The sequence below is a fragment of the Tenebrio molitor genome, chromosome 3 (assembly GCF_963966145.1).
Source record: "Tenebrio molitor chromosome 3, icTenMoli1.1, whole genome shotgun sequence".
In the NCBI taxonomy this organism is placed as follows: domain Eukaryota; kingdom Metazoa; phylum Arthropoda; class Insecta; order Coleoptera; family Tenebrionidae; genus Tenebrio; species Tenebrio molitor.
In genome coordinates, this window is record NC_091048.1 from 23,675,149 (window position 1) to 23,689,665 (window position 14,517).

General features: G+C 38.1%; 3 protein-coding genes across 4 annotated transcripts; 2 read left to right on the forward strand and 1 right to left on the reverse strand.

Annotated features, from left to right (window-relative positions):
- Positions 1-2,758: 2,758 nt before the first annotated feature.
- cold (coiled) lies at positions 2,759-3,613 on the reverse strand. Its single transcript, XM_069041805.1, has 3 exons — positions 3,402-3,613; positions 3,022-3,320; positions 2,759-2,967 (listed from the first exon to the last, which is right to left on the reverse strand). The coding sequence occupies exons 1-3, from the start codon at positions 3,457-3,459 to the stop codon at positions 2,887-2,889; spliced, it is 438 nt and encodes a 145-aa protein (XP_068897906.1). The 5' UTR covers positions 3,460-3,613; the 3' UTR covers positions 2,759-2,886.
- A 127-nt stretch (positions 3,614-3,740) lies between these two features.
- LOC138126128 (pleckstrin homology domain-containing family A member 3-like) lies at positions 3,741-5,053 on the forward strand. Of its 2 annotated transcripts, none has more exons than XM_069041803.1 (6): positions 3,741-3,929; positions 3,981-4,097; positions 4,150-4,326; positions 4,398-4,522; positions 4,574-4,735; positions 4,786-5,053. In XM_069041803.1, the coding sequence occupies exons 1-6, from the start codon at positions 3,890-3,892 to the stop codon at positions 4,834-4,836; spliced, it is 672 nt and encodes a 223-aa protein (XP_068897904.1). In that variant the 5' UTR covers positions 3,741-3,889; the 3' UTR covers positions 4,837-5,053. The 2 variants fall into 2 exon arrangements, with proteins under 2 accessions (XP_068897904.1, XP_068897905.1); XM_069041804.1 differs by having other exon boundaries at positions 4,150-4,302.
- A 73-nt stretch (positions 5,054-5,126) lies between these two features.
- On the forward strand, positions 5,127-10,859 carry BBS9 (Bardet-Biedl syndrome 9). The gene is made up of 10 exons (XM_069041806.1): positions 5,127-5,415; positions 5,467-5,555; positions 5,611-5,875; positions 7,080-7,333; positions 7,384-7,686; positions 7,740-8,204; positions 8,251-8,531; positions 8,632-8,937; positions 8,986-9,190; positions 9,233-10,859. The coding sequence occupies exons 1-10, from the start codon at positions 5,150-5,152 to the stop codon at positions 9,361-9,363; spliced, it is 2,565 nt and encodes an 854-aa protein (XP_068897907.1). The 5' UTR covers positions 5,127-5,149; the 3' UTR covers positions 9,364-10,859.
- Positions 10,860-14,517: the final 3,658 nt, after the last annotated feature.

Genomic DNA, 14,517 nt, shown 5'->3' on the forward strand with positions numbered 1-14,517 from the left:
CTTTTTGAAGAAATTTAAAATCGGGGACAAAAATAACCAGGGACATAGAACTTGTTTCGGGGACTATCCCGACAAATCGGGGACGAATGGTCACCTTATGCCCGGAACCCACTTGCTCCACGCCACGCGATACTACGCTACACGACAGAAATGTGTACAGAAATTTAACAAAGATTTGAATGCAATGCGTACTCATTTGTTCCATGCTCTCCGACAACACGCCACACGACGTGGGACGACGTTTGCTCGATCCAACCGTCCAGACTTTTTAGTTCTGTGCTTTTTAGTAAGCGTGTTGAAGCGTGTCCTTGCTTCTTCTGCCCCACAGTAGAGATTTTTATACAGGATGAGTGAAATTTTACCGCGCGATCGAAAACACCCACTTCTAATCGATTTAAAATTGTCAAAAAGTTCAGGAATGATTGTATATCGCTGTAGAACATTCTGTATTTTTTTTTTAATGAAACAGGTAACAGCAAGTGGGTTCCCGGCATTACCCTAGACTCGCTCTCTCGCCGATCAACTTCAACCACGGCACCATCAACCACGCCGTTCACCATTTGTTATTGTTACTCATTGTTATCCTCTACCGTTATTTGCTATTCATTATTGTTGTTTGTTATCATTCGTTATCGTTACATTAAACACCAAAAACCATATCGAACCGCCTCATTCTTTCCGGACCCGCAAGAACTCCACAGGTTGTTTACTTTTGGGAAAACAGCTAAATTTTTAGGATTCTGCCTTGTTTTTTAAGACGCCAATTATCCCAGTCCAGAAGTAACATTTTAAGTAACTACTGTGATACAACAAATTCGCTCCAGAAATATGATAAGATCAATTCGGTGGTCTGACATTGACAATGACGTTTTGAAAGCTGTTGTATAACAAAAGTGATGACAAATCACGAAAAAATTGGCGGAGAGACTCTATAAATATCTCTCAACAAGTTTCTTTTCTCAGCAAAAAACTAATCGTTTTTGAAAAAATATTAACTGGAGGCTCTATTGACAGTGAGTATGTTATGATCTCAAAAGAGAGTTGTCGTTAAAACCTAGGTATTACTAAGTGGATAATAGCAAAATCTTGAGAAATTCCTTTTGGATTGTAAGCGTAGAGAAGCAGTTATGATGGTTACATTACCACGTTCATTTCAAGAAAGTGTCTGCAATGTAATTGTACTTTAGAGTGGTAGAAGTATTATTCTACTGATTTTCACACCAGCATCTGTATCTGTTGTCAAGACCCAACAACAAAGAAAAACGACAAATAAGACGATCCAATAAACGTAAACCTAATCTGTTTACGATTCTAAACGAAAAAATAAAGTCGGAAACGTTTTCCCCTAATTACAAGTTTTTGACTCAAGCGAAATACATTTTTCAACATAATTCCCAACAAAAAATAACCAAAACTCGTACAAATGCAATTTACGTTTGCAAACTTTATTTAATAATTTTATGCATTTTCAGTGGGAAAATTTAATCAAAACTTTGCTCGTTGACCCATTCAAACTTTTAATTAAACATCCAGAGACGGAAGGAAAAAAATCGAACAAACGCCGTACCTACATTTCCTAACGTGTTTTGTTCGCAGACGTGCTTCCGAAAGCCATAAAACCATCCTTTCGCGACACATTGCCCACTCGCTCGTTCGTAATTTCCTGTCGGGACTCGATAAAGTATCGATCCGCACAGCAGCTGGACCAATTAGCGGATGATCTCGTTGACTGAATCTAGACGGATTCTGCGGCCGAAACTAAACTAATTTGAGAAGTTTAAGAAAAGTTACGGAAGATTGGAAGCTTTAAAGTGGGCGATTAAATTCTCGCAGAAGGGGAGGAAATTGACAAGAGTTCAATTCCATCCTGCATACACCCTCCAGTCTGCTCCTGTTTGCCTGGAAATTCCGAAAGCGGGTTCGAGGGAGGTGGGCGCAGCAATCGATACTTTAACAGAAGGGACCGCCGTTATACGGCATATTGTTCATTTAAACAAGCCCTAACGATACACCAATTAAAATCATAATTGAGTTGTTTAGCCACGATCAAAATTTAAAACGATAAAGACACACAACTCTGCGAGCCGCTTAATCGACGCAATTAACCCGACAATTAATTCAAGGATGTTTAAGGCCTTTGCACCATGTAAATGAACGACTGACAATTAATTCATATTCGATTCTGTGTTTTCGAAAGTCTTAGCGAAAGGTTCTACACGACTAGCAACAGTTGAGCGATATTATGACTTGACTCACCAGAAATGAGAGACGTTGCCAGTAATATAAGAACGGAATTAATTACCAACTTCATTTTGCACACATTACGCGACAAAGATGAATTTGAACGATCGAGAAGCTGATTCTGTGAGTATAAACGGCACCGTGCAAATAATCGTCGGGCTTTCGCGGCAGTGCCATTGCGCATGCTTTTGTATGAATACTAATTACAGGATTAGGGCAAAATTGCAAATTAAATCGCAAAATTTGACTAATTGGCAGGCAACGGGTACGGCAGGAATTAAATTGGACGCCAACAAAATGCGAATCCCACCTGATTCATTTTTAAAAAGGTCAGATTAGAGCCAGCTCCAAATGTACAGATTTTTTGCCACTTGTAGCAAGAAAAATACGCAATTTTTTGGGCAGTTTAAATCTCTAATGACATGATTGTGGCCTACCTAATGAGTTTATACATTTTGCCAAACTTTTTGACTGACTGCAGTAAGATATTCATTGTGTGGTGCAAAAATTAGGAAACTGTTGCTTTTCTTATTTATTAAAAACTTATAAAAATAAACAATACAAACGTTTTGTGTGTAAATGGACGGACTGCTTCAAGTAGAAAATATACAAAGCTTGTTCATAAAACACCTTATAAAACAAAAATTAAATAAACTTATACACTATGTTAAAAACTATTGTACTCAATAGTGTTGTTGTGAAAATTCCATTTCTGCTAGCTCCAGACTGAAAAACAAGTAGATAACACATCATTCTTATTTTATTTTTTTTTTAACTTACAATTATGTAATAGTTGCATCTGTCCCCTTTGCAGCATTCTGAACACTTCCAGTCCTGGTACCAAATATGTGTGCACAGCGGCATATTTGATTTTCTGTAATTAGCGCATTTATCTTTGGTGGAGCACTTTTTTGAAACATAGTATTGCTTCAAAGCTCCCTGCTGCCAGTATGGGGTACTACCCCATCTGATTTCAGTCAAACACACGTCCTCCCCATACTCACAGGTTTTTATCGTTCTGACGCATTTACCTTTGTTATCTTCTTGATTGTCGCAAACATAACATTCCAGCGCAAACCCTGAAAAAAGAACAAGGTCCCGATAAGAAACTGAGGTTAGGTTCAAAATCGTCCACAATAATGCGATCCACGTTTACATACCTAAACCTAGAGATAACAGTATGATAAGAGGAGTTGATAATACGGAGAATTTTGTCATGTTTGATAGGAATTAGAACAAAATAGGATTATTTTGGTGATAACATAACCACACCCACAAATAATGACAAACATTGACAGGACAACAAACACACAGTGTGACCAACACGATGTAAAATTTGTGAAGTCAAATGAGAAGAATTGAGTGACGGGGTTGTTGGTTTTTGGGTCGAGAGTTTGTGGAGAACTCACAGCTTCGGAGTTTTGCGGAAGTTGTGATTTAGTTGCGCGGTTTCAGGTGCGGAAGATGAACTTGAAAAGTGGTTACGTTGGCGGCGATGGCTACTGTCAAAATCTGAGAAACGTAAACAGATGATTTGGGCACAAACGTCAAAATGTGCTTTTAATCAAAATTAAAATTTAGTAAGTTATTGTTTGGGATGTGTGGGTGAAGTATAATTACATTTGCTGTTTCCATCGATGCGAAAGTGATGGAAGGTGTCTTGTGGAAATGGACGAACTATTGGAATGGTAGGTGCCCCATAAGTAAATAACAAAAAAAAAATGGATTGACTGTTGTAGGGTGGCAAACCCGGTGGTTTATCCTCGAGAACGGCGTCCTAACTTATTACAAATCCCAAGAGGAAGTGAACCAAGGGTGTAAGGGCTCGATGAAAGTCCAGGCGTGTGAAATTAATGGTAACATATTGCGCCCCATTTTGTGTCTAATTTTTAAGCTAGTGCATTCCAGTCAACCCAATTGACAGTACTCGCCTAGACCTCGTAATTCCCGGCGAACAACACATGTATCTCAGAGCTGCGACTTCGCAAGAGAGACAGCAATGGTTGGTGGCTCTGGGCAGTGCAAAAGCTTGTGTACATAAAAGAACTCGAAATGACCCCAGTGAGTTCAAAGTTAATAACAACTGTAGGTTCTAGTGCTTGTTGGAATTATGCCCTAGTTTGTGTTGCAAACCAATTTAAAAATTGTCCTTCCAGGTGAGCCTAATCCTGATGCCTTAAAAACAAAGAAGTCGGAACTGAGGCTGTACTGTGATTTGCTGATGCAGCAAGTGCACGTTATCAAGAACGCAGCCAGCGGCGAAAAGGGGCCTGAAGTTGAAGTATCTGATTTGTCTGTACCGTGACTGGGATTTGTAAACTTTTTTTTTTAGAAAATGGACGATGCTACAAGATTGTTGGGAGCAACTTGTGATACTTTCATAAAGACTTTAGAAGAGTGCATGAAACTGTCAAGTGCAAATATTATTTACGAGATGTCGCCCAATAACGACGTTATTTTGCCGCCATCGACCGTAAATCCATCCAGCAAAAAAGTAAAAAACCTTCAGTAGAATTTCACACTAACGCAATCGTTCTTTTGTAGAAACACTTTGCGAGAAGCAATTCCGCCGATTCCAAAGTAAATCCGTTCTAAGTTGTTTTTCACTAGTTAACACAGTTGTACTAGCTACAGATAATCTATGTAGTTGTTCCAATATATTGCAGTTGTATTTTGTTGACTTGACTTGAAGTAGATCTCTATTCTATTTTTGTGTTCAGTTCCGTAACGTGACTAGAACTCAGATAGCCAAAGTATTTGTATATTTTCTTCCAAATGGTAAATAAATGTGATATTTTTAACATGTAACCAACTCGGACTATTGATTTTCCCGTTTGTGTTTACATCCACGAAACAATCAATAATTTCCTAACCAAATCACTTTTTAAATACCAATCGTCGAGTGAAAATGTCGCTGTTCAAGTTGCGAACGTTCTGGAGTACCAGTTGCGAAGACGAAGAGTTTTTTGACCAGAACTCGTTGCTGGTCACGAAACTGAACAGCGCCTCAGATTTCGTAGTAACCGGTAGCCACAGCGGGATTTTGCGAATTTTTAAACAGTCCTGTGAAAAGAGCGACAGCAACAGCTTGACGGGATACAAACCGGCGGATCTATTGATCGAATCAATGTTGAAAGAACCGATTCTTCAAATTGGTTCAGGACGACTGGTCTCGTAAGTACGACAATCCCTTCTAATCAATTATTGAAATTTGAATCCCACCAGGGGCTCCTCCAAATTACAGTTAGCAATTCTGCAACCTCGACTGTTGCAAGTTTACGCTCTAGTTACCAAAGAGGGGGCGACCGACCACGGCGAGTAATTTTCCTTTACATAACGCACCTAATTCTCTAGATTTATTCACCACAGGTGTGCAGAATATTCTGCAATTGCTGTACGAACACAAGCTGCGACGATCCGCGTATTGTTTTAACGCGGGTCCCTTCGGGGGCACCCAGAATCGGGATTTCGTCTGCGTCCAGTCTCTCGACGGGTTGTTGACGTTTTTCGAACAGGAGAGCTTCGCGTTTTGCTGTTTCTTGCCGGAATTTTTACTTCCTGGGCCGATGGTGTTTGTCAGGAGGTCGGACAGTTTCGTAACGGCCAACTCTGATTGGCATATCGCTAGTTTTAAGTGAGTGTCGGCGGAGATTTTTGCTTCGTCATCTTGGAACTCTCACATTTAAAAGGGGTACAATGGAGAGATACAGTCGTGACAAGTAGAGATAACGGCCGGAAAAGTGTGGAGAAACTAAATCCCATATCACGAACAGATCAATTTTTGATTCATAATTCAGAGTCGCAAACTGTGCTCATTAAACAATTTAAAATACTCGTCAGTGGTTTCCTTTTTTAAGTAACAACATTACGATCAGGAAGTCTTCACTGAATCATTTTTTCTAAATACCTAAACGATTTATACGTAATATTTTTATCCAATTCCATAGATATGGGACGCACTTAACAACACCTTCAAAACAATAATCTGAATCTCACCTGAATTCTTTTTTATTCTAGATGATTATAAAAGATCGTGATAATTTGGCAGATTAGTAATACTTTTGAAATATCACAATCACATTCCACATTGACAAAGTTGACGTTTAAATCAAGACACTGACGTGCACAAAAGTCATTTTGACATTTATTGTTAATGTTTTCAATAATTTATTTGAATAGAAAAGTTTAATGTTGGATATCATTTCGACCACATTCTTTAATTACTTTTATATTTATTAATACAGATATTTTTAATTTTCAATTATGTAATTTAATGAATTGACGTTTTTCACGCCCCCTTTGTAAATGCGGACGCCTATGTCTTCTGTCAATCACGGAATTGTCATTAGAATGACCAAAATAAGCACTGAATATATGAAAAAATGTCACAACCTTTTATAGTAACTTCTTTTTATGTCACAAACATTTTCTTTTTAAAGATTGAACATTTGTCTCAGTTTTTCTTATCATTTTATTTGTTGTTTCTCAAGCACTTCGCAGCAAACTTCATCATTGTTTAAGCCTATGATATCACAAACATTTGCGTAATCTCTCAAGCTTATCCAAATTTCAAAGTATTTTAATTTCATTTAAGTACATTTTTTAGATAAACCTTTCCTCCTAAGCATTTTATTTCCAGTAAATCTGTTGGTTGGTAAAAAATCATCTAAAAGGGATCATTGGGAATCACTGGCGTAGATGACAGCAAACATTTGTATCATTTTCTCTTTTTTTTTCTTATCTTCACTTCTTCAAATAAATCTCGTCGATTTGTACATTCCAAGGTGACGAAGCCAAGATTTGTCGAATAATATTTTCCACTAATAACAATTTCGAAGATATAAACTGTTGTCTGAAGCTGGCCAAAACTCAGTAGAAGACGATAACGTTGGAAAAAAAGTTAACAGTGACTGGCGATTTAATCTGGGTGAATCTGTCATAGATCTCGACGTTGTCGATGACCCCAGCTGCAAGGAAAACTTCATCATAGTTCTAGGCGAAAGAAACATTTTCTGTCTGAGCGACATTGGCAAACTGAAGTACATGAAAAGACTGGAGTTTTCGCCGATATGCTTCACCAACTACTCCCTAAGTAGTAGTTGTGCTCGAGCTTCGCGCAAGCCTCTGATTCTTCTGTTTCAGACGACCAAATCATGTCCCTAGTCGTGTCCGAAACAAACAACTTGCTGATTTACCAAAACACTTCGTTGAAGTGGTCAGCCCAACTGCAAACCCTCCCCATTAGCTTGAAACGCGCCTTCACCGGAACAATTAACGGCGTCTTGGTGTCCCTCTCGGCTGAAGGAAGACTCGAGTGCTCGTACTTGGGCACCGAGCCGAGTCTTTTTGTGGCACCACCACTCACCGTCCAAGACCTCGACTTCGACAAAGCTGGCGTCGAACTAGCCTCCCTCTACAAGATAATAAAAAATTCGTATTCAAACGGTAGACAATTCCCATTCCGCACAAAACGCGTGCTCATTCTCCGCTTATTGCAGACATAAAAGTAACCAACGCTTCGGCTGAACGCGAGCTCGCCCTAAATGTTTCAGTGTCGGACACCCCCACGTCCGCCGCCGCCGTAAAAACCGCCATAAACAATCAAATGTGCTCGATTTCAATCGACATCCTCCCCCAAGCGCAATTCGAAGAGGTCCAAATAGCGGTGCTGGCTCAACACCCTCTCAAAATCGAGCCTCCTCTCGAATTTTTCCACAACTTGTCGGACAAAGCCTCGATGACTTGCAGCGCTTTCGTGGAGGGCGTCGGCGAAGTTGCCAGTTTAAACGTGCAAGTTGTGGCGTCGTTCGTCTCCAGTTTGGGGGTGCCGAGAAGTGTGACGAGGTCCGCAGTGCTGCCCTTGAGTCTAGTGGCGGCGCCGTGCCCACCCCTCAAAGACGGCAACTGTAGGGTAACTTTGAACATCAATCAAAGTCCTGCGGCTCTGTCGGTTCTTTTCCCCGGTAAGGCTCGGTTTTGTGTTTCGCGACCTTCACCGAGCACTTGCAGAGTACATCTTGAGCGGGACGAGTAGCGCCGTGGCTTTCAAGAGCTTCGAAGGAAAAGTTGTGACAGTGTTGTTGGCGAAATCGTCGGAAAGGTACCGACTCCAATCCGACTCGTTCGCATCGCTAAATCTTTTCATAGAGCAGATGGTTTATCGGCTCCAAAAGCACTACGCCAATAAAAGCGATTTCGCTATTACCTTCAGCTCGCCTTTACCATTAATCGAACCTCTACAATACGTCAACAGGCATTTTCAGTCACGACAGAAGGTCGTCTTGTTGCAGGTGAAGCACCGAAAGCTTTGAAATTAAAATTTGACTTGATTTAATTCTAACAGTACAAAATAAAAATGTGCGACGGTATTGTTAGCAAAGTGGGTTTTAGGACCAGCTGACCCAGCTCAGCTCCCAGTTCAGACTGATCCAGAAGCGCCTCATTTCCAAATTCAAAGTAAAAAACCCGACGCCTCTCTCGAATCTAGAACTGTTACTGGACGACACCTTCGCCGAGATCTCCAACTTAACCAAGCAAATAGCAGAAGAAAAGGACAATCTAGTGAGGAGCCAGACTGAATTATCCTGCGCCTTGCACGTCCTGGTCAACCTGATCAAACTGACGGACGGGAACAACAACGTGGCTGGACTGATCGAGTCCACTTTCAGCCCCCTCGTCTACGACCTGGACGGACAAGTACCACTCCCAACCAGTGAGTACTTGGTAATTTCGTAATTTTTGCAGAACTGGGAGGACGTGGTGGACGCCTCTTTGTGCTACTTGTTGCGGACCATCTTGGCCAAATCCGAGAAGGACAAGCTGAGGGCGGCCCACACCAGTTTCGACGAGGTGAAGGACGTGTCAAAACTGGAAAAGCACTTCACCCAGGTGCTGGAGAGGGTGCCGAAAGGGGCGCTGCTCGAGACGCACTTTCCGCTGGACGAAGGTGGTTTTTCTTGTTGTTTGACTAGATGTAGACGTGCTTTTGCAGAGAAACCAGAGGACGGTGTCGACGACGGGGATGGTGAAACTATGCCGGTGGGTTCCCAAATCGGGGAGTCCAGCTCGAGGCTGCTTTCGGCTCGGCAGGGACTGTTGAGGAAGCGTCACAAAAATGAATAATTACAAGCGAGAAAAAGTACAATGTGTGCCTGTATGCCTTTAGGTGGAGAGTTTCTCTCGCCCGTACCCACTTATTGTTTAATAAAACTTTCAATTTTCATATTGTGTAGCAAGTCTCGCTTTCTACTGCGAGTAAACAGTGCCATTTCAATTTTCGAACACGTACAAAGTAAGTAGGTGGCAAATAATAGAAATCTCAGTCGGTAGGTTATTACATGCCAATCACTCGATTTTATTTTTTACTCTTCCGCCTTGCACAGACGTCGTTTTTTCCAGAGAGTGTTAAGTCGCCTCTCTACTGGAAGTTATTGCGGCGTGGGGTGGTTATTTTGTGGGAAAATCTCGGCCGCCTTTAAATCATAATTTAATCGAGATGGAGAGGAGATTTCGCGCTTTTGTTAGAAAGTGGTGTTTTTTTCATTGTAAATCAGCGTGATGGGGATTGTAGCAAGATGGAAATAGCAGGGAAAGAACGTATTAAACGTTTTTGTGTGCAGGAGCGGTTATTCTACTTTCCAGGATGTTTTCTTGAAAACAACGTTCACGTTTTAATGGATCGTTTCAACTTGATAAACTTTAATTCCATTATTTAGAATTGAACGGGTTTCTAACCACACGATAGAGAAACCTTGAAGAATACAGAAAAAAATAAGAAATGGTTTTTCGAGAACGGTGGTAACGATTTATGGAGTTTTTAGCACCGACTGTAATAAAAATCGAATACAAACAGGTGGAAGGAGAGAACTCGGGTGGAAGTGTAACGAGCGTTTGCTAAATTAATTTGAAATTACTTTTTTGTTGAGGAAAAAATACGAAACAAGTAGCTAAGAATGTAAATATTATTCGTTCGATGGAATCCTAGATTTTCACTTAGTTTCCTCTAGGAAAACAATGAAACATTTACATATGTATGTAGGAAAGATAAGACTATACACAATAGTACCTCGACGGTGGTAACGAACTTGCACACCCACATTTTTTACAAGGCGAATCCTTCGCATTTCAAGTGGATTTCATTAATTAAAATGTGTTTTTTCCTGCTACGGACCCTTTAATTTATTAATCCTTTGTAAGAATTTGGAATTGGTTTAAAATTTTACAATATAAAGAATAAAAGCTCGGTTCATTTTGTTTTCTACAATATACAAAATTTAGAAATCGCACTACCAAATATCCAAAATGATATTAATAATAATATTTTCGTGCCTACGGCGGGAATTTGGTAGTTCGTCGATCTCGAAATCGTTTAGAAACACATGTCTTGCCGGTCGTCCAGAAACGGCTTTACGAGTATTCGCATTTGCAAACCTCGGCTTTCGCCTCGTTATAAAGAACCATCAAATTAATTTGTAATCGAGTTATCCATGAATCCGAAATCGTATGTCGTTACTTGAACTCCACGCTCCAATAAACGTAGCTTGAAACATAGTTTAGATATCGATTTATCAATCGCAAAGACATACGGATTCATATCCATGGATATCCATTACAAATTAATTTAATCGCCCGATATTAGAATTTAATATTAAAATGTCGTCATCAATTTTGAAAGAAGTTACGAAAGAAGAATAGAATTTTTAGAAAAGATTAAAAAACTTAAATTGTTTCTGATGACATCAAAATATGATATGTTTATAAAATAAAAGAAGAAAAATGAATAATTACGTCAAATCAAATAATGACATTGAACGACTAGTATAGTACATATAAGAAAAATTTGTTTCACAGTCTAGGACTGGCTTACAAATCTATGAGGGGCATGATGACCAACTCAATAGACCGGGACCAATAGGGCTTAACGTGACTTCCGAATCACGAGATAGAATATAGCCCTTTTTTTTTTAATTTCGCCCTGGGTCGGAATCGAACCCGCGACCCCCGCGTCCCCGAGCCAAAACGCACTCCCTTAGGCTATATTCTGCATATTCAATTTTAAATGTATGAAAATAATATACAGGATTATTCTAAATGATTGTAGTCCAAGTTGGCGTCAAAACTGAATGTAAAATTTATGGTTGCCGCTCCATATAAAAATTTTCAAAATAATGTGAATAAGTGAATACACACCGTTCACACAGTGAAGTTAAACAACTCAGTATTGTTAGATTCAATCGTTAATTTAAAAAGAAATAAATACAATTCTCATCATCGCACTTTTCACCTAAAAAATGACAATGACAGTGATAAAAACTGACAGTTCACAGTGAGGCGGCAAAAATTTCATAACATGGGCACGGCTTTCTTCGACTATAATCATTTAGAATAATCCTGTATTAACATTGTGATCTACATCAAGAAAAACAATTGGTCCTTCGAGCATTCATCAAAAATTGGATCATCCATTGTGCTTCAAGTCATCACAAAAGACTTCTTTTAATGGATTTTCTATTTGATCTCCATTAGTTTTTGTAATATCTCTACGTTTTGTTCACAATTATCTTTTTGAAATACATTTTTTTCAACGCCATCGAAAAAACCAAATGATTAATGAATGTGCGGATGACGTCGTCATGTCAACCGTTGTTTGTGAAAAAAAATTGTTTCAATGTTGTTTGTCAGATTTGTTCAGCGCTTAACTTTCCGTTGAAAATAAATGAATGAAATCAATAAAAAATTGCGATCAAGATATTCCCGATGTCAGGATGGCCGCAGAGCAAGTGAGGTCATCGTTATTCCCTGCAAAATCGCGCTTGTGTTGGTGTTAAAATTGTGAAGCATCATCTTCGATCTCGTCTACATCTGCTAGTGACATACGGATTTCGATTAATTCAAGGTGTGTCCCATAACATTAAACATTAATTATTGTACCAATTGTAAAAAAGTTGAAAAATAAAATTTAGATCTACGTTGCTATAGTTATTTAGTCATTCATAACGGCCGCTCCCGCTCATAACGGACACCCTTAACGGTTGTTTACATGGTGACAAACAATCCGGAAAGCCACCTTTAACAACTAGGTATTACAAAAAAAAATCAAACGTACGCTTAAGAAATGTCGTACAAATGTCAACTCTACCCTACCCACACAGTTGCCACAGAAATTTTCGTACATAGTTGTCATACTTATCCACAATCATTTTGAATTACCCAATAGAATATTGTACACCACGATAAAATTTAATTATCTCCTGGAGCGTAATTAGCTTCTCGACCATGGAGGTAGTATTACTACCTCCATGGTCTCGACTAACGTCTCAACGCCCTCGCAGATAAAATACAATTCTATCGTTTTGTATAATAAATAACTAAAATCCATTAAAAAATAAAAAAACCACCAACGTCGCATTTTCCTCGGTAATTACTATCGGCAACGCTGTCTAGTGTTAAATTTGGTGACACTTGTAATTTTGAGGTTAAATTTTATTAAGTGTCTTGTTTTTCTGGGCATGTTTAAGTAAAAATAATAAGAATGAATAAATAAATGAAACGTGCTGCTAATAAAACAATATAAACGAAATTCAAAGCTATTGAATTTTATTTTTAATCAAATAAATGTCATAATTTATAGTTACCAACATAGTATGGAAAAATATCTACCTAGGGTTTTTTAAATTTTACCAACCTAAAGCAACAGGTGGTGGTTTTTTGATTTTTGAATGGGCTTTAAGTATTTTCTATTTCGGTGTCACAATGAGCATTTTGTGACACTAAAAACAGTTACACAAAGTTCACTTTTATATTATCGATTCTATTGAATGTGGGGTTGGTATTTATAGTAAATGTCAGTGTTAAATGTGATGTCATTTGAATCTGAATCCATGTTTTGGATCAAAATAAACTATTAAGGGGGTAGATTATTATTGTAACAATATTTGGGAGATAATTTGAAATTCAATTTTCAATGAAATGACATTGCTTCATCAATACCAACCCAATTCCATCCCTACTCGTTTCACAAGACATGTCGAACTTGTTCGACAATAGACTGTTTTGTGAAACTCGTATATGTAACAATATACTATTTAGGCCTAATTTCTATAATTTTTACTAGGTTTTCAAAGTGGCCAATTGCCCTGGTCCAGAAATAAAAAATCATTTTGGGGTGTCGAAAACAAGTAATTTTATAAGGTTCTTTGTGTATATTGGCTTAATTTTGGGTGATTTTCAACGATTTATTGCTATGTCCAATTTTTGGTGGTCTATACAGGCTGTTTGATAAAAAACGCCTCAACCCATAACTTTTTTATTTATTATCCGATTTCAATGAATAAAAAAACCGAAGATATGGTTTTTCATGCGCTACGAAGCGGCCATAAAATCTTTTTTTTTTGGCGTTATTTTCAGTAGCTTACGACAGTCAACTTTTTTTTTTTAATGGACACTTGTAGTTTTTTAGGCTTAGCCTGATGAAGTTTTTTTTTCTGAATCTAACGATGTATTAAAAGTTATCGTTTGGTCCATAGCTGACTGAAAAAAAAAACAATTTTTAATTGTGGTTCAGTTTATTATGAAATTTTCAAGTGTGCCGTGAAAAACAATTGGAATACAAATAGCAACAAATGTCAAGTGTGAGTTTGAAAATTTTCAGGTGCAATCTTGTAATAATTATTATTATTTTTTCTATTAACTTTTTGTTTTTGACTAATTACGATTTTTATTCCACTCGAACATAAAATAATAGTCAAATGACTGCTATCCTGCATGACTGACAATGTTATTTTATACTTAAATAAAAAAAGTTTAAAAAAGCAGATGAAAACTTCTAAGCTGACGTTTAGATGACATTTATCGTACTTTGTATTCCGATTGTTTTTCACGGCACTCTTAAAAATTTTATAATAAGCTGACCACAAAAAATTTTTTTATTTTTTTTTCAGTTAACTATGAACCAAATGATAACTTTCGATACATCATTAGATCCAAAAAAAAAAACCTTATCAGACCAAGTCTAAAAAACTACATGTGTCCATTTAAAAAAAAAAAGTTGACTATCGTTAGCTATTGAAGATAACGAAAAAAAAAAAAACATTTTATGGCTGTTTTGTAGGCTATGAAAAACCATATCTTTGATTTTTTTGTTCATTGAAATCGGGTAATAAATAACAAAGTTATGGGTTGAGGCGTTTTTCATCAAACAGCCTGTAGATATTTGGATACTTTTGGGATGCATAAAAATTAGGAATTTTTGAAGGATTTTGGGCCCTTTTCGCTTGT